The following is a 23,954-nucleotide window of genomic DNA, read 5'->3' on the forward strand; positions in this document are numbered from 1 at the left end:
CATAAAACTGCATTGAAAAACTAAAAAACTAATACAAAAGAATATTTAAGTTTTTAAATGAAAGCAAAATATTATGAACCAATACTGCTACAAACTCTGATTGACTGCGATTCTAATGTAATCGACAAAATGGCAGCGCCCTTAAACGAAGAAATTCAGCGTTTGTCGTACCATAATATCAGACCAGTTATACTACACGGTTACGTTCTTCCTTTTATTTTCATATATGCGATCTGGTTCTACGTCTGGGCAACTATTTATGGAATTGAAGATTACTACGAAGGTGGACTGATTACTTTCGCCGTCATCGGTCTGTTCCAGATTTTGACAGCATTGTTCTGCTTGTGGTCGATTGATATTCGATGTGCACTTACGTGTTCACAGGTGAGTCGGTCATAATGAAGATAATTGGTCATTGTGACATCCCTCAGTTAAAGTATGTAATCAGAATAAATGAAATATAGCCAATCATGTTGGTGTTAGAACAACATCTGTTCCGCTTGCTCATGATATCGAGGTTTTGACAGGGTTTCGTACGTATAGCAATTAAAATAATGTTAAATCATAACATTTTAGATATTAACAGTTTTATCTATCATTTAGGTTGACAACCCCTTCTACGCAGAATGGGTGAAGGTCGTACCCACACCAAACAATGGTTTCACAGAACTTATCAAACTTTATCACGGGCAGGTAAGGTTGTTTTCTTTTTTAAAAATAAAGACTAGTGTGTAAGTAATATTAATGCTACTTTTTGTATCCTTGTTTGAGAACTAAAAAATTCAGTGTAGGTATAAGGCATCAGCAAAGATGCTGTCTTTTAGTCTTATCACATGAACTGAGTGTGTTAGGGGTACATTAATATTATTTCACCCATAAACTAAGAATTAAGTATTATGTCAAGCTAAGTTATTGCAAAGGAGAGAACTCAAAAATAGATTTTGCACCATAGCCTGTCATCCTACACTACAGTAAACAGTAAATAGTCACATGAACTTTATAATAAGTAATTGTTGTCTAAAAGGTGTGATAAAAAAAAGTCTTTTTTTTTATTTGCAGACTGGTGATGAATATAGACTGTGGTTTATTTTCCAAAAGACAAAGTATGTTTATGATGGAACAGAGAAGAAACAATTTCAGCCTCTCACATTCCCTATTGACCACTCAATCCACTACTACATGGACTGGAAAGGCTACCAAGATGACACTGAAGTTGCAGCTGCTGAGAAGAAATTTGGCCTCAATAAGTGAGATTTACTTTGTTTATGGTTACTTTATTGAATTATGTTTATTGCAGATATGATAATTGGAGAAAATAAATGTTTTAATTTTATTAGCTTGTTTTTTCCACAGGGTAAATTTGTATGATGAGAACTGTCAGACATTGCCGTGTTTTTGAAGGGTGTAAAAAAATAAGTTATCATTATTATGCAATATTAGTTATACATCTTGATGTCTGACTTTTGCTGTTGATAATTGAGTATTATTTTGCCTATTTGTATTGGAAATGTTTATTAAACAGTAGCATTTTTAAAGTCATTCAGAAATTTATGCATAAAATGTTTTCATTTTTCAGTTTCTTTGAGCAGCTTCCAATTCAAGGTCTTTTAAATTAATTAAATAGAATACATATGTTATAGTTTTACTTCAGCAAATGTTTCATGGACTTTCAGAATGGGTATGGACATCCCCCATTTTGCAGAATTGTTTAAGGAGAGGGCCACAGCACCATTTTTTGTCTTCCAGGTATAGCAGCATACCTCTGTGGCTTTGTTTATGTCATATATATTTATGTTGCTGTACAAAGATGGTTACGTGTATGCAAGAGCATGCACATGTCCATTTATAAGCATTTGTGATTCTGAATTTGAAATGTAATTGAATTTTCTGCAAAATTCTCTACATCCCAAATACAAAGTAAATTATATAATAAAGTTCGGCATTTTCAGTCTACTGTTATTTTAGTTTTTTTTTTAATTTTATGCTAGGGAAATATATTTTTTAATCTATTGATTGATAATCAAGTTAATTCTTTTAATGATACAAATCATAACATGCTGTTTCTTTAGTTATGCTTGGTTGTTTGCTATTTCTAATTCTTTGTTATTTTTATAATAAGAATTAGCAATATCAATAATTTTTTTTAAAACTGTCCAATACTGTGCACTATGTATGTAGTAGTATGTAGACTTTTGCAAAGTTTTCTTTATTTAGGCAATAATTTCCTACTTATAAAGATTTTGTCATGAAAAATATTTTAAAGAAAAGTACAAGTATGAATAAGGTTTACTCTTGAAAATAAATTAAGTTCCAGATCTCATTCCTTATTGAGGTCATTAACAGCTATAGGGATTCAGCTGAAAAGCCCATGTCTTTCATTGCTTTGACGTGTGATACAGGTGTTCTGTGTGGGACTTTGGTGCCTGGATGAATACTGGTATTACAGTGTCTTCACTCTCTTCATGTTGATTGCATTTGAAGCGACGCTTGTGCAACAGCAGCTGCGGAATATGGCAGAGATTCGGAAAATGGGCAACAAACCTTACCTTATTCAGGTAGATTACTTAATTATTTTTGGTAAGTTACAAACCTTGCCTCATCCAGTTACAGACCAGACTTGTCTAGGTTATCTAACATAGTACCAATCTTTGTATATTGTAGTTACCTATATATTTATATGTTCTTTATTAACATTTAATTGCTTATCAAAATTTATTAGTACAATCTTTTTAACTGATTTACTTTATATTACATGGCCTTTTACATCTGTAGAGCTCCTTCAGTTCAGGCCCCAAAGCATAGATTGAAAAAAAAATCTTCTCATCTTCAGACAAAGCGCATGTGTACTCATGCATAATATGAGGTGATATCAACCAAAGAAAAAAAAGTTGTTTATATTTTCCTGTAAGCTGAAAAGTTTTCTAACTTGGATGCATCTTTTTCAGGTGTATCGAAACAGGAAGTGGATTAAAATAATGTCAGACACATTGATTCCAGGTGACATCGTATCTATTGGTGAGAGTTAATAATAGAAATCATTAACTTTTTTCTCTTTACAATTTTGCAAATAGTGCAAAATTCAAAATGCACTCTTTCCTAAGCTGATCAGCTATATAAACAACTTTTAAAAAAAAGACTTTTTAAAGTTAAATAAGACGCCACAGACCATACAGACATGATTTGACATGAAGACAGGGCTTAATTTGATTACCTCCTAAACCAAGACCATTGGCAACAGAGTTAAAGGGGTAAACTATTATTGGAAATGTTTTGTCAGCATCTTGGCTGTGGTAACTATGTTTACTGTATGGCACCCAGAGGAGTTAACTTTTATTTGATGTTGTTTTCTACTTGGCTATCATTACTCATTCATTTTTCAATATGACGCAGTTCGTTCTCAAGAAGATAAGATAGTGCCCTGTGATATGCTGCTGTTGCGGGGACCCTGCATTGTGGATGAGTCTATGTTGACAGGAGAGTCAGTGCCTGTGATGAAGGTCAGAAAATAATAATAATAAATGCAAATGTGCATACTCACACTTTTAAGGAGCATTCTCTTAGCGCTTAAGAACAAGAACAAGATATGGGCAACATACAAGGGACAGAAGAACAAGCAAACAAGACATGAATAATGGAAGGATAAACAACAGTACTGATGATGAACGAAAGACAAATATAAAATCATAAAGAGGATCTAAGTAACAAGTACTGAGAGCATCCTGATTTTGCAAAAGATGAGCAGGGAAGTGGCAATAAGCAGAAAATGGGGGGAAGGGTATGAAAAAAAGGAGATGCATCTTCAGTACACACTTAAAGGATTCAGTAGATGGTTGAGGATATGGAAAGGGAGAGAGTTCCATTGTTTCGCTGCACAGTAATTAAAAATCCTGTGACCATTTGTTGTTGTGGTGGTGACAGGAAATAATAGGAGACGGTCATCAGACAAGGATAAGAGTTGTCTAGCTGGGACGTAAGGGAAGAGAAGTTAAGAGAAATAGGACAGGAAACAGCAAAGAAACTTAAATAGCACAGACAGTTTGGACTGTATGCGAGAATGGACGGGTAACTACTGTAGAAAACGAAAGAGAGGATTGATATGGTCCTGTTTCCTTGCTCTAAGCACCAGACAGAAAAAGCAGGCTCTTGGGTGAAACACACTCATGTTTCAATCACACATTTTTAAACACATGTTTTAAACACTTATGCACTTGCATACAACGGATGTGAATAAGTAAAGCAGGAAATGCAGGTGCTTGTATGTTATTTTTTTTTTTTTTTTTCTCTGGTATACCCAATGGTGGAAAACAGGACTGGGAAGATGGGCCAAAATGTTAGATGATACATGTTGAGGGAGCAGATAAAAGCAACACTCACTTTGCATATCTGTGTCAGGAGCCTGTTGAGAACCTGGAAGGCAGCCATATTCTGGACTTGGAGGCTGATGGCAAACTCCACATCTTGTTTGGTGGAACCAAGGTTGTTCAACACACACCACCAAGCAAGTCTGGACCTGGATTAAAAGGTAATATTTGGTCACCTGCATTGTTCCATGGTCATCTGCAAAGCACTTTACCCACAATATCAGCACAAGCTTCTGTGCAAAAATACACACAACATTCACACATGCATACAGACAACTCATTCATGCACAGAACAGAAAATACACTCTCATGCACACATACATATCTAAACAGATAACATAACATACACTCATGCACACACATAAACAGATAACGTAGCATACACTTGTGAACACACACATAACACATGTGCACAACAGACAATACACACATCACAGTCACAGATGACACACAAGTATGTATTTCCCCCAAACCAGAGACTTACTGAAAGTCAACACCACTTTGTCAAAAGCTGTGGTTCATGCACATCACTACCACTTTAAAAGTTTTAATTTCCATACTTAGCTTTAGCCCTAATCAACCTAACCTTTTGAGTAACACTAATCCTAACCTCTCCCCATCTACATCTCTACATTCCATAATGTACATGAATAAACTCACACGTTTGTTAAATATACAGTTGACTGTGTCATACATTCCATTTACACCAATAAAGCATTCAGAAATTTATGGAAGTAAACAGCACATAAGAGAGCACAAATAAATAAATTTGAATAATACTGACATTGTATTAACATGAAATGATAGAGCTCTGCAAGTTTGTCTGTATAACAACCAAAAAAAAAACCCCAAAAGACACACACGAAACACTGATAAGGTTTTATTTTTCTTTATTTGTTTTAAACTTAAAGATTCTGGATATTATAATTAAACATTTAGTTTCTCCTTCTCTACCATTGAAATCCTAAGACAGTTTGCTCTAAAATGTCACTGAACAACATAATAGCACAGCTCTGATCATGATTTTATAAAAAAATTCACGATACAATCAGGTCACAGTGTGATCCTTCAGTTATCCATAGAATAGGTGAGGTAATTTGGTGGTTGGTGGCAACTGAAAATGCCACGAAAAAGAACAGAAAGCGCAAACTCTCCATTGTTATCAAGGTTTTGACATTTGATCTTTAACCCCCTGGCTTCAGACTGGAAATGCAAAAGTGTAGCCTTGAGCAATCTTCCCATCTTAGCTACATGAAATCAGACTGGAAATGCAGAAATGTAATTGGGTAATTTTCTAATCACAGCAAGCGACAATGGCTGCATAGCCTATGTTCTGAGGCACAGTTTCAACACATCACAGGGGAAGCTACTCCGCACAATCCTCTTTGGTGTGAAACGAGTCACAGCCAACAATCTGGAGACTTTCTTCTTCATCATGTTCCTGTTGGTTTTTGCCATAATTGCAGCAGCTTATGTTTGGATCAAAGGTATGATAGACACAGTTTGCCTTCAGAAACAAATTTCTTTTAGTTCTTTCCTACTGTATTGGCTACAAAAAATATAATGTCTTAGCAATACAAATAATGGAATTTCTTAGCAATGTGAATAGAACTCCTTAGCGACATAAATAGTGGATTTTTTCAGAAGTATAATCAGTAAAATTAAAAAAAAATTCTTGCCACACTTATTACTTTGTTTGTGAACCGATCAGGTACAGAAAACCCAAGTCGCAATCGCTACAAGTTGTTCTTGGAATGCACTCTCATCCTGACATCAGTAGTTCCCCCTGAGCTACCTATTGAGCTTTCATTGGCTGTGAACACATCACTTCTGGCTCTCACCAAACTATGTGCGTTGTGAGGTTAATGAACCATTCATGAATTTGTATTGCAAGAGATGGAAGCTAACTGAGTCAAGAAGTAATTAAACATCCTACTGTCATTAATTTGTCTCAAACATTTGGAAAAAGTTTTGCAGTTAAAAAGCTCTTTTTTGAGTTAGTAAACTACTATGCCATTTTAAAAAATGTAAAGTGCATGTTTTGTTGGTAATTTAGCAAGCTCACTCAAATATTTCTAAAGGCTTACAAGGTGAGCCACTGCAAAATAATGTAAAACATGTTTACGGTCAAATGAGGGTTCACTACAGTGGAATATTCTCCACACCTTACATGGGAATTTGAAACTTTTAGCTGTCTCTAAAACTGCACGAACATTTGAATGCGTTTTTATCTCATCAGATGAGCTGAAAAAATGAAATCTAATTTCCTGTTTGTGTTGTAGATGTCTACTGCACAGAGCCATTCAGAATCCCTTTTGCTGGAAAGATAGACATTTGCTGCTTTGATAAAACAGGCACACTGACAAGTGATGACTTGGTTGTAGAGGGTGTTGCTGGCATTGGGTGAGATATATATATATTTTTTTGCATGCTTATCCATATGCACTCATCCATATCAGTAAAAGCATTGGTTTGAGTTTGGGATAATCTCTTTATCTCAAATAACCAGCACTAGCATTTGTCCAAATGTTTAAATGGCTTGTAAAAATTATCAAAGTAAATGTAGGCTTAAGGGTAGACACCGGTCGAAAAAAAAAGTTTTTTGTTTCATGGGATAGCGCGGATTTTTTTGTATCAGCTATTTAGCCCTTGAATGAAGTTTCAAAAAATGGTTTTACTGCACTCGTCGCGCTATCGGTTGCCATGGAAACAATCCAAAATGGCGCCAAAACAAACAATTTTAAAAGCATAAAACTTCTTCAATTTTGTGAGTAGACTCAAAATTTTGTTTGAAATAGCTAGCTTTAAGACAGATCTACAATTCTATGACGGGGATTTTGCAAAATCGGCTTAGTTTATTTTTTATGAATTTTTTTGTTAAACACTGTTGTTAAATTTTAAGAAATTTTGATTTAAAATGGTATAACTACCAAACTAATGAATATTTCTTTAAAAGCTGTCATAGAAATGTTTAAATTTGTATGAAGAAAAGCTCAACCAAATTACAGGTGTATATCTCTCACCAATAAAAAGTTTTATCCTTTTGAAGTAAACAGTCTCTAACCAAAACAAGAAACTGAGAAATCGCGGAAAGAAAAACTGAAAGCTTAGTAACTTCTAAACTACTCAATATTTTTTTAAAAGCTCTCATAGAAATGTTTAAATATGAATAAAGAAAACTTTAACCCAATTTTAGGCCTGTATCACATGCCAATATAAAGTTATAAGCTTTTGAAGTAAACAAGCTTACTAAAACAAGAAACTGAAAAGGCGAAGGAAAACAAAGTGAAAGCTTAGTAACTACTAAACCACTAAATATTTTTTTAAAAGCTCTCACTGAAATGTTTACATATGTATGAAGAAAATTTCATTCAAATTTTAGGCCTGTATCACATGTCAATATAAAGTTATAGGGATTTTAAGTAAACAAACTGTAACAGAAACAATGAATGGAAAAAGCGCGAGCAGAAATATCAAGCTTAGTAACTTTGTTTTATCTAAGCCTTTCATGTAATTTACCTGTTGAATGAAAAATATAACCATCTTTCAATGTGTTACTACATATAACTTTAACATAACTAATAAAATTAATTATTTTATTCACTTTTAGAAAAGTCAACATGGTTGTGTTGTGTACCCAACTGCTGACTAGGCTTCAGAGAAGTACACAGTAATAAAAACAATGGTGTTTGCAAACATTGAGCAACACAGTTATAGGTTTAGTTAGTTATATAGAAGTTCTGTGTCGACTAGCTTCATGGTTTTTGCCATCTTTGGTCTTTTGCTATCTAACATTTAGTGATGATGTCACATATTGCTTCCAATTTTTGCGAGCATCTACTGAAGTAGCATCATTAGTAGGAAATACTCTCATCTTTCTTAGCCTTCAGTTGCAGGGTGATGGGATGAACATCAATTAAAGAAATTATTTCAAAAGCTTATAGGGGAGTATAACCAATTCTTGCAGCCCTATGCTCCACTGGGGGCGAATAGGAATAATAAGAAGAAGAACCTATTCATGAAATCTAGAGATACATCATTGTGCACCATAATTTGAGCAGCTGCTCATGTTCTGTTCCTCTGTATGCTAGGATTATTTTATGAATTACCTCTGTAGTCACATGGATTAAAGATGTTTGATTTTTGTAGCTAGGGGGAATCTTATTTTCTGTCAAAGATTTCTGGGAAAAGCACTATAGCTGTCTGGCCTTTTAGGGGGCTGACAATGATGTGCTCTCTAGACACTGAATGGCTACAAACTTGACTAGATAGCAGTTTTCATTGTTTGTTAGGAATGTTATACATAATTGTCTTCACATTCTGTTTGTTACATTTGGTTGGAGTAAGACCATCCAACCCCCACCCAACCTTTGTTTTCTGTGCAAATGATGTAAGCTCTGTTTCCCTACATTCCTGACAAAGTACATAAATAACTAGCATTGCAAGTTCACTCAAATGTGTAAATGTTCACATCTAGTCCTGATTACTACCGAGATTTGCAGCAGAAATGAAAACTTCGCTTTATTTTCAGCTCGCTTACCACATGACTGATGGTGATTTCGACAGCAGAATTCGGTTCACTAAGTTACTTTTTTTAGCTGCTACGACGGTCTAAGAATGTCCACGTGGTTTTTATTTTTTTGCACGTGGTATTGTGAGAAGAAATGAGCGTCTGACAGGCACAATGAACGTTTAATATCAACGTTAATGTCTTAGAAAGAAAATATCACAGAACTAGCTTTGAGTTGCTGTCGCCATTTGTTTATACATCCGGAGGCCATGACAGATGCATTGCGGGATACCCGAGCACAGCCGAAGCGTGTTCGTGTGCCCTATGACCCCGTCTAGGTCGGCATTAGTGAATTCTGATTGGCTATATGCAAAGTATGTTACGCATGCATCCATATAAGGAAGTTTCCGACCCTTTGTGTCGTCTAGAAAAGAGCTTGTATCATAGCTTGGGGCCTTCTATGGGTTCTGACACAGCCTTTGTTTGAAAATTCAAGTCATGACCTTTCGACCGATATACGATGTGACACAGTTGCCCACGTGGCGAGGTGTGTTGCTATGTCTCAAACATTCTCTATTCTCGCTAATTCTGCGCTCGGGAAAAGTAAATAGGATAGAAGTAGATGTTTTCATTGACAAAATAGACATATTTCTAGATTGTTCTATGAAAAGCCACTTGGCGACTGAATAGAACAAAATATGAACTTTGACAGTATGAAGTAATCTCAAAATGGCCAAAATGAAAAAATTTTGACAATTTTTCGACCGGTGCCTGGCCTTAAAGTGAACATGAAAATAGGTTACTGCTGCTTTTGTTTGTAATTGTACTCTTTCTTGCTTAGTAAATAAAATCCCTTGCGCATTCACACTTGCTTGCGCTTTCTCTCTCTCTCTTTTTTTTTTTAAGTGGTTAGATAAATCAAACATTTTATTTAGAAATGGTTTAATTTCTTCCCATTTGAAATTTTTATGAGGAGATCAAAATATATCTGTTTTAACTACATATAAGTATTTTGGTATCTACATGTCTTCTTGTCACTCCTTTGCTCATCCCATACATAAAGGGGTTAATTGTGCCAAAAAGGTGTAGTTGGCCTCTTTAGGGTCTTGTAGTCTGTTGGTGAACATGCTCCTGACGTTTTTAAAACTCTTTGACAGTCATGGGCTTCTTGTATATGCTACTTTTTGTATCGTTATAGTTTCAGACATGTTTGGCAGAATCAAGGTATTGGAAGTGAACTATTTGTTAAAATCTTTAAAAAGAGACTACAGGACTGTTATCAACAAGAATGGAATTTTAATATATTTTCTAAAGAAGGATATCGGTTGTACAATTCGTTTAAATCCACTTCAGGGGATAGTCCTCATCTGTATTATTTAAGAAATGCCAACACTATAAGTACTTTAATCAGATTTAGATTAGGTGTCTCTCTGATAAAGGTCCATGCTTTTAGACACATACACAGTATGTTATTTTCTTATTTCTGCTGTTCATTTTGCACAGATATAGATGAAATAGAGCTTCATTTCATGTTTATATGTCTCAGGTGTACTGATTTTCATGAGAAACATACTCCCACTACTACTTAGCAGCAGTAGAACTATGATATGTAACACAGTGCTCTATATTTTAAGGCTTTAGTGCTACGCAATAATATTCTGCAAATAACTTTAAGTTTGAGACTATATTATGTCTAGTTTATTGTACATTCTGTAAACACTTGCAGGAGTTAGGACCTTCTTGTAATATGGACCAGTGGGTTATGCAGTATGGTTCTTTCTTTGGTCATTTGTTCTCTCTCTCTCTCTCAGAGGACCTCAGCTATAAAAGAATTTAAAAGAATGTAACTAACTTATTTCACAAAGGGAGGGAACAGAGATCAAGGCAGCATCAGAAGCACCCTTGACAACCATCCAAGTGCTGGCCACATGCCACTCCCTGGTGCAGCTGGAAGATGAGATGGTGGGTGATCCCCTAGAGAAGGCCACACTGAAAGCTGTAGAGTGGACTCTCACAAAAGGTATATTTTAAAAACTGTAGCATCTTGCTTCTTTTATGTGCAGGTGTGCTAAGAACATCATCCATAGTTGTCATTAGTATAAATTTATCATTGTTTTGCATCTTTCATTTGCATTTGTCATTCATGATTTGCTATTTTGTTGTGTGTTTTGTTATATTTGTCTTTTGGTTTCATGGGCTTCTTTTATGGCTGGCATACTTAATTTTCATGGAGCAATCTGAATGTTTGGTAGATTGTGTATTGGAACTGTTTCAGGGGAGGCAGTAGTTCCCATGAAAGGTAGGGGAAGTGGCCTTAAGATCTATCACCGTTTCCACTTTTCAAGTGCTCTCAAGCGTATGTCCGTCATTGTTGGCCACACACCTGCTGGAAGCACAGAAACAGAATACCTGGCAACTGTTAAGGGTGCTCCAGAAACCCTTAAAGATATGGTAAATGTCTGCACTTGATATTTACTCTTCATTAGTAATGTCTTTAGAGATGTTGTCTCCATATTATCAAATTTATATGAAGCTCTTGAGAACTGACACTATAGTGTGAAAAAAAGGAATGTAGGTATTCTTGGCTTTATAATAAAAAGTTTCAATAATTTGCTAAAGTCTTTTTATCAAGTTCTTTTAATTTTAGCATTACTTTGGTGCTGTTTTGTTGTACATTGAGTGTCCATAACAACATTGTCTTGTTGTACATTGACAGTCCATATCAGTGTTGTTATTTTTTATCAATATTGTGCAGTTTAGTGCCATACCTGACAACTATGAAGAAGTTTATTTAGCTATGGCACGGCGTGGAGCTCGCATCCTTGCACTGGGATACAAGCAAATAGGATATCTTTCACACCAGCAGGTAAGATGGTTTTCAGATGGTTATTTTTTTTATAAGCACAAGAATGTATCAGTGCAGTAGGATAATGCAGAAGAAGTGTGTGAGTGTAATATATGTGTAATATATTTAAGTGTAACATAGTATACTTTTCTACCAAAAAACTTTTCTTATGACATCACTGCTGTTTGTTTATACTTTGGAACCTTTGACTGTAGTGTTACACATATGATACTTATACTTGTTCACTTTATAATAGCACCTGTTATTCACTTTATACTCAGACCTTTTGTTCACATCATGCTGATTCATGTTTACTTCATGCTCATACCTTTTGTTCACTTTAAACTCATACCTTTCATCACCAAGACAAAAATATAAAGAGGAGTTAACATTAAGACAAATTTTGTCTTTAAACTGCATGTAATATTCTTCTAAGTGGGAGTACCAGGGGTGAGAACAAATGTTACAGTAAATGCTACATGAAGTCCAGCCTACACCTTACCCTGCCTGTAGACTTGACAGTCCAGAGACCTCTGACTTTGCAGGTACGTGAATTGGTGCGGGATGATGTGGAATGTGACCTGCAGTTTGCTGGCTTTGTCATCATCTCTTGTCCCCTCAAGGTGGACTCTAAGGCTGCCATTAGGGAATTGCAACACTCCTCCCATTATGTGAGTCAATCTCATCCAGCTGGAGTACTTTTTAAGGTTTAATCTTATCTTCACTTTTATTCATATAAGGTAATGCTGTATGCAGTGATTATTGTCAATAATAACGTAACAATGTTTCTTTACTTAGTTTTTATTATCAACAATTGAGGATGGTGGTGGTGATGATGTCTGCAGGTGACCATGATCACAGGCGACAATCCACTAACAGCATGTCACGTCGCACACGAGTTGCGAATGAGCAAGAAGGATTTGACACTGATTCTCACACCACCCAACAGACTAGGTTAGTCCTCTGTCACTGGTGCAAAATCTTGTTTGTGTCTGTCATGAGATAACTAGGAAGAGGTATATAGTGTTGGTGCCGCAATTCTTCTTCCAGCACGTGTCGAGTGAACACACACTGTTAAACAGACTCTCGTAAGGTGGAATGGGTAACTATGGGACTGGGTTAGCTATTAAGGTAGCGTTATGTTGGTGAAACAGTGGTCACCCTTTGGTGGTACAAGGTACCAGGGATGGACAAAGGTTTCACTGGGATTTATCTTCCCCTGGGATCAGTCAGGCCTGAGAATCGCTTGCCGCATACATCGGGATGTATCTAGTGCAGGGGTTAGGTTGGAATGTAGAACTGCTGTTATTGCTACAGGAGATCTCTCAGAAAAGTAGAGACCAGCAGCGTCTGAAGGTCAGAATACTTTTGTTAATTGTAAGGCCATGGTATACCTATCGCAGGACAACAGCACTTGCTGTTGTTTTGACCGACACAGAAAGTGAATAGGAAGCCAGATGGGATTGAATCTTTAGTAGCAGTTTAGTGTCAGTGATTCATGTACATATAAATGTCGGCATAAGGAGCCGAGGTATCGAGAGTGCAATTAGCCCCAGGCAGTGGCAATAGGGTATCCTCTGGCCTTTTCACATACACTTTCCCTGAGGTTCACAGTGGTATAAACTATAAAGTGTTTTCTGTTGGTATCACATTTCCTAGGAATCACTGTCCTTGGAGTAAAAGAAAATGGTTCTTCTAATTATTGGATTCAGTTATTAAAATGCATGGATGTGCTAACCACCAACTGTGTATTGTCATGTTATCAAGGTGTGTGTGTGTGTTAAAGAATGTGTGTTATTAGTGACTGTATCAATATGTTAATGATTATGTATCATGCTAGCAACTGTGTATCAGTCTTAGCATCTACATGTTAACAACTGGGTTTTGGTTCATGACAACACTTGAGTCAACCATCATTGCTGTTGAGTGAGTTTATAAATCATTCCACTTCTTTTACATTTGAGAGATATTATGAAAAAAAGACCACCTACACAAAGTTGGCCGTAGTCAAGGGACCTAATGCCACACCTGTCTCTAGGGGACAGACAAGCTGCATGAATGGGAAAGGTTTCAAAAGCTTCAAAATCCACTGAAAGCACCAAGATACCATGTTGAAAGGCTGTCATATAAACCAATGGCTGTAGATGTTATGTAGCACATGGATTATTAATACTTGTTTGTTCTCAGGGACTACATCTTGTTTTTTTATCAAATAAATTTTTGCAAAGTCCTTTTTGATAATCTGCTTAATTTCTGGGAGTTTCTATTTTCTATGGTGGCCTGAATATTTGAATTCTGGTCACTAAATAGATGCTGAATGGCACTGGCAGTCCATTGATGACACTGTGATACTTCCTTTGGAACCCCGAAATTTCCGCAAAGAATTTTTGCCTGCCTATGATCTTTGTCTCACAGGGGAGGTGAGTGTGTAAGGTATTTGATATCTTTTTTTTTTCTAATCCCTTTTTGTCTACAGCTATAATCTCGACGTTTTTTTTAAATTCATATTTTCAACTCCAGTAACTTAAGTGTCATTTTGCAGTGGAGGAGGGGGATGTGAAGGCAGCTGCTTTATTTGTACAGCTGCATTTTAGTATACCTGTTGTTGTAGTGACACTTTACTTTTACAGCTGCGCTTTAGTGTTTGTCTATTGATATAGTGACACTTTATTGACATTCTTCAGGCACTGACATTTCTCCAATCTAAACCAAAGATTATGCAGTTACTTCTGCCTAATACCAGAGTGTTTGCCAGGGTAGCACCCAAACAGAAGGTGAGTTCTAACGTCATTTGACAAGTACATTTGTACATGTAGTGGGATTTCACTTCATGCTTCTGTACAAGTAGCATGATGTAGCCTTGTGCCAATTAATAATGATAGTAAAGTTGATCTATATAGTGCTTAACCCTACCATCAAATGCTGCCTCAATACAAAAAATAAAAATACAGAAATAATATGATGGAAGTTGGTCTCGAAAAGAGTTCATTGCGTTACCAGCTACCATGGCCACTAAAGTTGAGAAGAAGGTGAATGCCATCAGAACAGATGCGGTCTTCAGCCTTACCATTGCTTGTCTTCTTTGATAAGTCAGGGTTTTTTTTCTGATGTTTCCTCCTCGTGATTGGTAGGAGCTGATCATCACGATGCTTAAAGCCCAAGGGCACATCACTCTTATGTGTGGCGATGGGACAAACGATGTCGGTGCGCTCAAACATGCTGATGTTGGTAAGTATTACAAAGACTGTTGGACATTTCATTTTTGGTGGTGTGAGACTTATTTTACTAACTTGATAAATAAGAATTAAACTTAATTTTTTTAAAATTCTGAATTGTTTTAAGAGAATACACAAGACATTGGTGTGTGCTCCAGCAAAATATGTGCTGCATCTTTCTTTTGTGTTCTAGGTGTGGCCTTGTTAGCTAATGCCCCAGAGCGACTGCCTGAAAAAAAGAAATCTAGGAAAGAGGAGGTAAAATGAATGTGGTGTGCATGACAATTCATCAACAGCATCATTTATTTCTTTTTGAGACGATTTGTAGTCTGTCCTTGCATTCACTCATACCTGTTGTTATAGTATCTGTTGTGTGTAAGAACTTGTTCATTCTTGTTTCGCCTTTTTCCTAAAACACCCTTCCACCAGAAAAGATTTCAGGAACCTGACAGAAAAAACTCCCAGAAAATGCTTACAAGAGTTTACATGTGACAACATTATTTTCACAAGACTCAGCATAGCCCTAATACACATATATATATATACACACTGCTTTTGCCCCTTCATCCTATGCACACACACTTTCCAACTTTTATTAAGTAACAAAAATACAAGTTCTGTTATGTGCCTATTTATAGACAGCTGAAGATTGTGAAATCTCACAAATATGTACATACAATGTACAAATACAGTTTGTCTGCCAATAACAAAGGTCCAGTGGGCGCTGCCCCTACTCAAGTCTGTCTTTGTGATGTGCATGCCATGCAGTTTGATGGTCCTCTTCCTGCTTTTGGTCAGCACACACCACAGGGTCAGATTGTCTCTGGGTCAGCACACACTACAAGATGCATGTATGAATTTTGCCCTGGCAGCAGGAACGGCATTGACAGAAAATGTTTAATAAGGAATAAGAAAGGGCTTGAAAACAGCGTTAATGCTACATTCCTTACTCTGTAACTAAAAGGCATGTGCACTCTTAATACCTGCACATGCACGTGGTGTGACAGTGCACAGACAGCATTGCTACCAGCCAGTCTGGAAGACTGCGGTTCCCCGTGCTGACAAATGCCAACCATAAGGTGACCAGACGTTTCGGGGGCGAAAGCGGGACACGTGCCGATGATGGTGTCGTCACCATCAAAAAACGCCAAAAAAGTGATTTTTAAAGACAACCAGGACATTTGATGGACTTGCCAGAAAGCCAGAAAGCGGGACATTGGGCGTCCCGCCCGATATTCAGGCGGGACACGAGGTCAAAAGCGGGACTGTCCCGCCAAATGCGGGACGTCTGGTCACCTTACAACCAGCTTGGACTCTAAAAGGCCACCCTGGAGCTGAGTTTCCAGACGGATGTTACTGGTCCTCGCATGACCCACCCCATCCCACAAGTTTTGTCCAGCAAAACACCTCCCTACATCCTGGCTATGAGGTGGCCTCATCCAGTTTGTGACTGACCTACATGTTCAGGAGTCACTATTGCGTTCTCTCTTATTGTCCATTATGTGTGCTATCATTCTGAAAAAGGACTACCACTATCTTGAATATGTAACAAGCAATCACTATACTGAAAGCACAATAAAATACCAATTTTTTAGCAAAAATAAATATAGAAAACAAGCCAAGCCACGTTAAGCAAGAGACCAAGATGAAGCATATATGCAAACACTTCAGTGATTGTAGATCTTTGTGTTTATGTGTGTTTCATATTATTTTTCATTTAATAAGAACGATTCCAGACTAGTGAAGCGAATACTTTTGTGTTCTAAATAGGCAGAAGTTTGGTTAATAGTGCAACAAAGCAATGCACTTACGGTAATTAAATTGTTGATATCAAAAGTCTCATTAACTTCCATCTTTGCGCTGCTCTTCCGGAAGTAAGGTCGTCGTCTGGTTCGCTGAGATTGACCGCGGAGAACTTTGATAGAGGCCCAGAGTGAGTCTCGGCAGACAGACATCAGTCCATCTATATACATCTGTATTGTCATTCTTCATCAGATTTTGACATTTCACAATATTTTTAATGGCTGCAGAATTGCTTCCCTTGAACTTAGTATGATTAGTTCCATTCATCTCATGACTGAGGCAAGCCAAATTCTCGTTTTGTGCTCACAAGAAGGATTATTGTAATTCCCTTTTGGCTGGCATTCTGAAGTTTGATAGGTTTCAAAGGATCCAGAATAATGCCGGTCCTAGTCTTATCTGCAGATCATCTTGCTCTCTTTGGTGGCTAGCAGTTTGATTGTACAGCCTGTAAACTTTCCACTCTGGCTTATTCCGCTTTGACTGGTTCTGGTCCTCAGTACCTATGAACTAACTCCCATCTAGACTCCCTCAAGACTGCACTATTCATCTTCCAGCACCAGGCTTGTTCAAATCCCATTAACTCAGGGTATGTGTGTTTTATCAGTACATGTGTGTATGGAAATTAATTATGATTTGCATGTTTGTAGTTCTCTTATTTTTGAAGGGCACTAAACAAATTATTTTGGAAATGTGCTTATAAATGCTCATTATTAGTAGTAGTATATGACAGTTCTGTACTTTTTTGTGCAGTATCATAAAAATGTATATATTCTTTATATTCTGCAGCATCTTCTATATTACCATGAAGCTTTAGCAGTGTCCAGGTCTTATCCTTTTAAAAAAATGTAACATAGAAGTCTCTGCTGTTTGATTTTGCAGATTGGATCCAGTGTTGATGGAGATCCACACACTTCTAATGACAAAATATCTCCATTAACACGAGGTAAACCAACAGGGCGAGCAGCGAAGCAACGTGCAATTGCCAGAGGAGATCCACTACCACCCCATCAGGCATGTTGGACTCATGTGTAGTACTGAAAGTCGAAGTCTAAATGCCATCATATGACTTCATGCATGGCATGTGTGTGTGAATGTGTTTATGTGTTTGTGTGCATGCCCTTGTGTTTGTATTTGTGCACATGTGGGGACTTGCTTATATTTATGTTTATTTTAAAATCTCAGAAAATGTGCAGTTCGTTTTCATGCAGCTTACAATCTGATTCATTAATAAATGTAAAATTGTTAATGGATTTAATGACTTCTGTAATTACTAATGTACTTTCAGAAAAAGTTGGCAGCCATTTTGAAGGAGATTGAGGAAGAGGAGAAGGCACAAGTCATTAGGCTAGGAGATGCCAGTGTAGCCTCCCCTTTTACCTCCAAACTGTCAACAGTCATGAGTGGTGGGTTAATCTGAGCTGCTTTTGTTATCAATGATTTACTTCTCTTGATGGAGCTGCTCAGGGCATCCACATTGATAACTATGTTGCTGACAGTGGATGGCCAGATGGCTATGTACCACACTTTATGTTTCCGCAAGAGTAACTTCTTACACATGCATGCTCACACATTCCTATATACACACGGTCGTCTGAACCATTAATAATTTGAAGAATTTGTTCTAGCTTTAAACTAGGAAAACAAGAATGAAAAAAACCCAAGCTATTTATTGCCCTTTGAACAGTCAGTATTTAGTGTGCGGGCTTCATTGACACCAGAAACCTTCCTCTTTTGTCTACAGTTTGTAACATCATCAAGCAGGGCCGCTGCACTCTGGTTACCACACTTCAGATGTTTAAGATCCTGGCCCTCAATGCTTTGATCCTTGCCTACAGCCAGAGTGTCCTTTATCTGGATGGTATTAAGTTTTCGGACGCACAGGCTACCTTGCAGGGGCTTTTGTTGGCTGGATGCTTCTTGTTTATTTCACGCTCCAAGGTGTGTGTGAATGCGTGTATGTGTGCATTCATGTGTACATGCATGTGTGAACAAGAAAGAAAAGTAATTAAAGCTCTAACATCAAAGAGCCCGTAACTAACGCTCTGACATCAAAGATCCAGTAACTAAGGTAAACCATCTTAGAGCCAGTAACTAAGGCTCTAACATCATAGAGAAACCAATTTTGTAAATAGTTGAAACATGCAAAAAATGAAAACAGCATACCTGAGATGAAATCTAAAACCAGGACATACATTTATCCTTATTCATGATCAACTCTAAACTGTTGCACCACTAGACTGACCTCCGCATGAGAAAGATATGAGTGGAGACAGGAAATGTATGTTTGAGTGGGTTTGAAGGGACAGCTATGGAGAAGTAAGGTTTTCTTATTTTCTTACTAAGTACAAAAGGTGCAGAATCATTTGCAAAGATTATGGTTGCCTGGGTTTGTTACATGGTCTAGGTCAGGGATGCCCAACCTACGGCCCGCGGGCCATATCCGGCCCGCGAAACTTCTGCCCACAGTGCAGGAAATCGGCATGTTAGTAATAATAATAATAAAAACCGAAAAAAGGGAAGAAGAAGTATTTATCCCCACGTAGGGGCGTTTCCCAATCTTTTTTTCGATGGACGAACATTTCGATTCAGTGCTCCGACTTGGTGTCTCTACGATGAGGCCGGACATTCAGAAGTTGGTTTCGGGAAAACAACTTCAAATATCCCACTAATTACTACATAATTAATGGCAAGTACAACTTGTTTCTAATAAAAAATGGTATCTGCTCTATTTTTTTTCTTTTTTGTATTTTTGCGGTAAAGTGGCCCGCGACACGGCTGTCCGAAATGGATATGGCCCGCAGGCCGAAAAAGGTTGGGCATCACTGGTCTAGGTAGACGAATGACTATTTAGTCAGATAACATTTAACATAATAAATGGGTTATTTAGATAGATGGATTACTGCTTAGTCAAGTAAATTGTTACTTCATACATGGATTATTTAGGCAAATGGATGACAGCAAAGTCACATAATGTATTGAACCTCTGACTTTTTTTTTTTCAGCCTTTAAAGACATTGTCAAAAGAACGGCCACTGCCCAATATCTTCAATGTCTACACCATCCTCACTGTGATGCTGCAGTTTGCTGTCCATTTCTCTAGTTTAATGTTTCTTGTCTACCATGCAAAACAGTTGACTATCAGGTTTGTTGTACTTTCTTCTTGACAGTTTTGTGACGTTGATGGACACGCTGTCCAGCTCACTTACCTTGTCATGTTAGTGCAGTTACAATACTTTGCATATCGGCCTCTCATCTGATATCTTTTTGGTTAAATGTCTATTAGAATGCATATTGTTTTTAAAAGGTTGGGTTGACCTCAGTCATTATGTCTCAAAATGTGATTGAATACCTTTCTCTGTCCTCTCTCCATTTTTAACACATTGAGTCCAGGCACCAAGGGAAGCACCAAGCATTTGGGAGAAAGTTTTGTGGCTATGTCAGCTACCCTGACAATGTTTTTCTTTTCCTAAAGGCCAGATGGAGAGTTTGTTGATCTAGAGAAGGAGTTTGAGCCAAGCATTCTCAACACAACAGTATACATAATATCCATGTCACTGCAGGTGTCAACATTCGCTGTTAACTACAAGGTATTCATTGTTTGATTCTGCGCAGATATTATAAACTGGATGCTTAAATATTTCTTTGATATATTTTTTAATAATACAATTGTTCACTTCATATTTCAGAAAATAACCCACCTCTTTCGGAAATACTGTTTGTAATATAGTGAACTCTTCTGCTAACTCCTCAATTCCCTTTGTCTATGCTGTTCTTTCATGTTTGCCACAGTATCACCCATATGCTATTGCTTGTGTTTCTTCATTGCATGTAAACTGTTAGTTCATTTTTAATCTTTCATGAACAACACATTTAGCTTTCCTCATCATGGGGGAAGTGTGCTCTGCATATTCTGCTCTACTGTAAAAGCTGACCGTGTGTGTGTGTGTGCTGTCTTAATCACAAAATGCTTAAATAAATATGGTATGCATTTTATAGCCATTTGACAAATTAGCTTCTCAAGTACCTCTTGCATAATAGACCTGCTTTTGCAAAATTCAAAAGAAATAGTATAATCCTTCATTTGTAACATTTTTTAAATTACGAAAAAATGGGAGTGAATTTTAAATGTCATGGCTTCTAATGGTTTTACATCGTAAACCACAGTAATTGGTTGGTTATACTTTTCAGGGGCAACCATTTATGGAAAGTCTACAAGAAAACCGGCCTCTTTTGTACAGTCTCCTATTTTCTTGTGGTGGCATTATCACTTTGGCTAGTGGCCTTGTTCCTGATGTTACAAAGCAGTTTGAGCTTGTCGATCTTCCATCAGAGGTCAGATTTTTTTTTTGTTGAGGCTTGTGAAAAGCTAATTTTTTTTTTTTTTTTTTTTTTTCTTAAACAGATTCATCCTAAAATTGTATTTGTAGTTATATTATTTACTCTTCAGAAGAAGTTATGCTGATATCCAAATTTTTCCAGTTTCATTATTTTCTCTTCCTACTTAATTTGTGGGGGTGAGGGAATTTGTTCATAGAGATTTTGGAGCATCGGGAAGGTTATTTTTTTTTAATTTGTTTTTTTCATTATGACACTTTTGCTTTGTTCTTTCAACGTGGAAAAGCCCATTGTAAAAAAAAAAAAAATAAAAAATAAATATACCAGCTCTTTAATCATATCTTTAGAACTTCCTGTTCCATTTTTCATCTTCAGCTAATGTTTCTGCTTCTCTTCCTTGCAGTTCCGTAACATGGTTTTACTAGTCGTGTCAGCAGACATAGTGATGGCATACATTGTTGACAGGATATGCCAGTTTATGTTTGGTGCTGGGCGATTGAAGTCAATGTACTGACCCTACATCACTGATAGCACCGTGCTATTTCTCACATACATGCGCATGTGACTGCCATCATGAACTATGGAATTCTTGTACAAATTGTTGGTGCATGTGCTGGCTGAGTGAGATGGGATGGTGTGGATTGCAAGTGATTGAAATGCCTTTATGAGAATCAAATGTGGTGATTAAATATATAATAATAATTAATGTTCTAAATGCCTCTTATTCTGTTAGAGAACTGTATCTGATGTGCTTCTCATGTCAAAAAGTCAAAAAAGAGTTTTCAACATGCCTGTGTCATGATAGACAACTGTTTTGGACATTTTTGTACTTGACAGAGAACTTTTCCATGTCTTTATGAAGACAGATAAAAAAGCAACAAAAACCCCACAAGATTTAATTTTTGCATTTCACTGGGATCAATATAACTATTCACTATAACTTATTCACATCTTTTTCAATTTTGTTCAGAGAGATTGTGAGATATAGTTCTACTTCGGAGATTATGAATAATCTATTTGAGGAAATCATTTTTAAGTGAATTTGCTTTTAAAAAGGACAATTAACTATTTTGGCTTTCTCAACACTACTAGGTACACATTGTTGTACAATACATGACAGCAGGCATTACTATTCAAGAAATATTTTAATTCATTAAAATACAGTAATAAGGAACATAATGCTCTTTTAAATTTGTGGGTCTTATTATACATAATGCTCATTAAGTTTTTTTTCCTAACCAAGAATCATAAATAGCAACACTATAGCAACACTTCAGATACACTGTCTCCTACATTAAAAGGTAACTACAAACGTAGCAATAATTAATGTAAAAATGAATTAAATAAGCACAGGAGCTAAAAATATTTATCTAACATAATGAATGTGTCACTGCGTTAGTGTCTCTTTTTCATTGATAAACATATGCATATTTTACTGAAAACTATTAGTTCTTTCTTCCAGGTTTAGAAAATGAGATTTACAGATTGTAGGTGTGCATTTCAATGTATGTGTGTATGTGTGCACAAGGTCTTATGAGAAAGAAGGGGTTCACACTTTCAAAAACAGTAAAGCACATGCATATCTACAGTTTGGTTTGTCACAACTGATCATCTTGCCAGCAAGTTACATGCAACACGGGAATAAATTTGAAGATGATTAATAGCTAATGTTGACAGTGTGGTTTTCACTTCTAAATGTCATTGTAAGAAGCTGAAGACGATGGTACTCTGAAGAGCATTCTTGCATGTTACTGTTCACAACTTGTGTACAGATGCTTGCATGGACTTTTGGTGCACCATGTTTTAGGCAGAGAAAAACCTAATTAGATTTTCGCAAATCTGAGTGTTTTCCTTTCTTCTGACTTGGCTTTCCCTGTCTGCTGTCATTCCTTTCTCTTCTACCTTCACACAAACACCTTAAAGGATAGAGTTAATTTGCATCTAGTCTTTATTGAAATGGCTGAAATAGTGACATTTTAAAAAACATTTCCATACTCTGTTTAATTTGAACAGATGTCAATATGTGTAGCAAAATCAAACATACTATTTGATGGTCAGGTGTTTGTTATACTTTTATGTTTTAATGCCAGTTTGAAAAAAATGTTTCACTTGTAAAAAAAACTGCAATGAAAAATCAGTGTTGAAATTTCAGTGACCTTCTAGACTGAATACAGGTTCTACATTGTACCACCAAGCCAGTGAATTTACTGTGAAATAATCCTCGAAATGACATGGCGTCTACAGTTTTATCTCGAGAGCTGACCTCCAAGTGTGACAAAAAAATAGGCAAACAAGAACAATATGGAGTCTACACCATAAATTGTGTTAACCTTGACCTCTTCAAACTGGTATGATGCACCGCAGACAGTAATGTTGTTACAGTGTAGCTTTTTAAAGTGCAGCTTGCAAGTGAACATCATTAGCACCATTTTGAAACCTGTCAAGTCTCAATGCTGAGCAGATGAAATCATTTTGTACGTTACATTGTTGTGTTTGTGACCTAAAGGTGATCGGAGAGTTAATGTCTTTGGTTGAGGGATATTAATGTTGAAGGATGTGGAATAAAGTGTTGTTTATTAAGGATATGAAAATTAAAAGCCACGAAAGCAAATGTGTTTTATTTGAAAATATTCCCCCAAAAAACTGCATGAATAGCGATCGAAGGGAGAAAACATGGCTTTAAATGATTAAAAAATTATTTACAGGGCAACTCTTCCACAAGGGTAGATCATTTTAAGAATGGGTGATGGGTGAACAACTGTTCTAGGAAAGACCACCCCACTTCCAGTTTTATGTGATGATGTACGCTTCTGGGATCTGGTTTCGAAGGAGACATTTCTGCCTCACCCCGACTTTCCCAAGAGGAAGCCTCTGTGCTACTACAG

General features: G+C 36.7%; 1 protein-coding gene across 1 annotated transcript; it reads left to right on the top strand.

Moving 5' to 3' along the window:
• The first annotated feature begins 99 nt into the window (after positions 1-99).
• LOC112575521 (manganese-transporting ATPase 13A1-like) lies at positions 100-23,680 on the top strand. Its single transcript, XM_025257443.1, has 27 exons — positions 100-384; positions 604-693; positions 1,060-1,247; positions 1,674-1,746; positions 2,400-2,555; positions 2,946-3,015; positions 3,391-3,497; positions 4,393-4,522; positions 5,666-5,848; positions 6,073-6,210; positions 6,644-6,764; positions 10,737-10,891; positions 11,147-11,322; positions 11,627-11,737; positions 12,262-12,387; positions 12,562-12,670; positions 14,027-14,136; positions 14,401-14,490; positions 14,848-14,944; positions 15,125-15,189; positions 17,614-17,745; positions 18,020-18,137; positions 18,476-18,672; positions 19,737-19,876; positions 20,207-20,321; positions 20,923-21,066; positions 21,473-23,680. Exons 1-27 carry the CDS (start codon positions 130-132, stop codon positions 21,581-21,583), a joined length of 3,507 nt encoding a protein of 1,168 aa, XP_025113228.1. The 5' UTR covers positions 100-129; the 3' UTR covers positions 21,584-23,680.
• The last annotated feature ends 274 nt before the right edge of the window (positions 23,681-23,954 follow it).

Source organism: Pomacea canaliculata, linkage group LG11 (assembly GCF_003073045.1).
Source record: "Pomacea canaliculata isolate SZHN2017 linkage group LG11, ASM307304v1, whole genome shotgun sequence".
Lineage (NCBI taxonomy): Eukaryota > Metazoa > Mollusca > Gastropoda > Architaenioglossa > Ampullariidae > Pomacea > Pomacea canaliculata.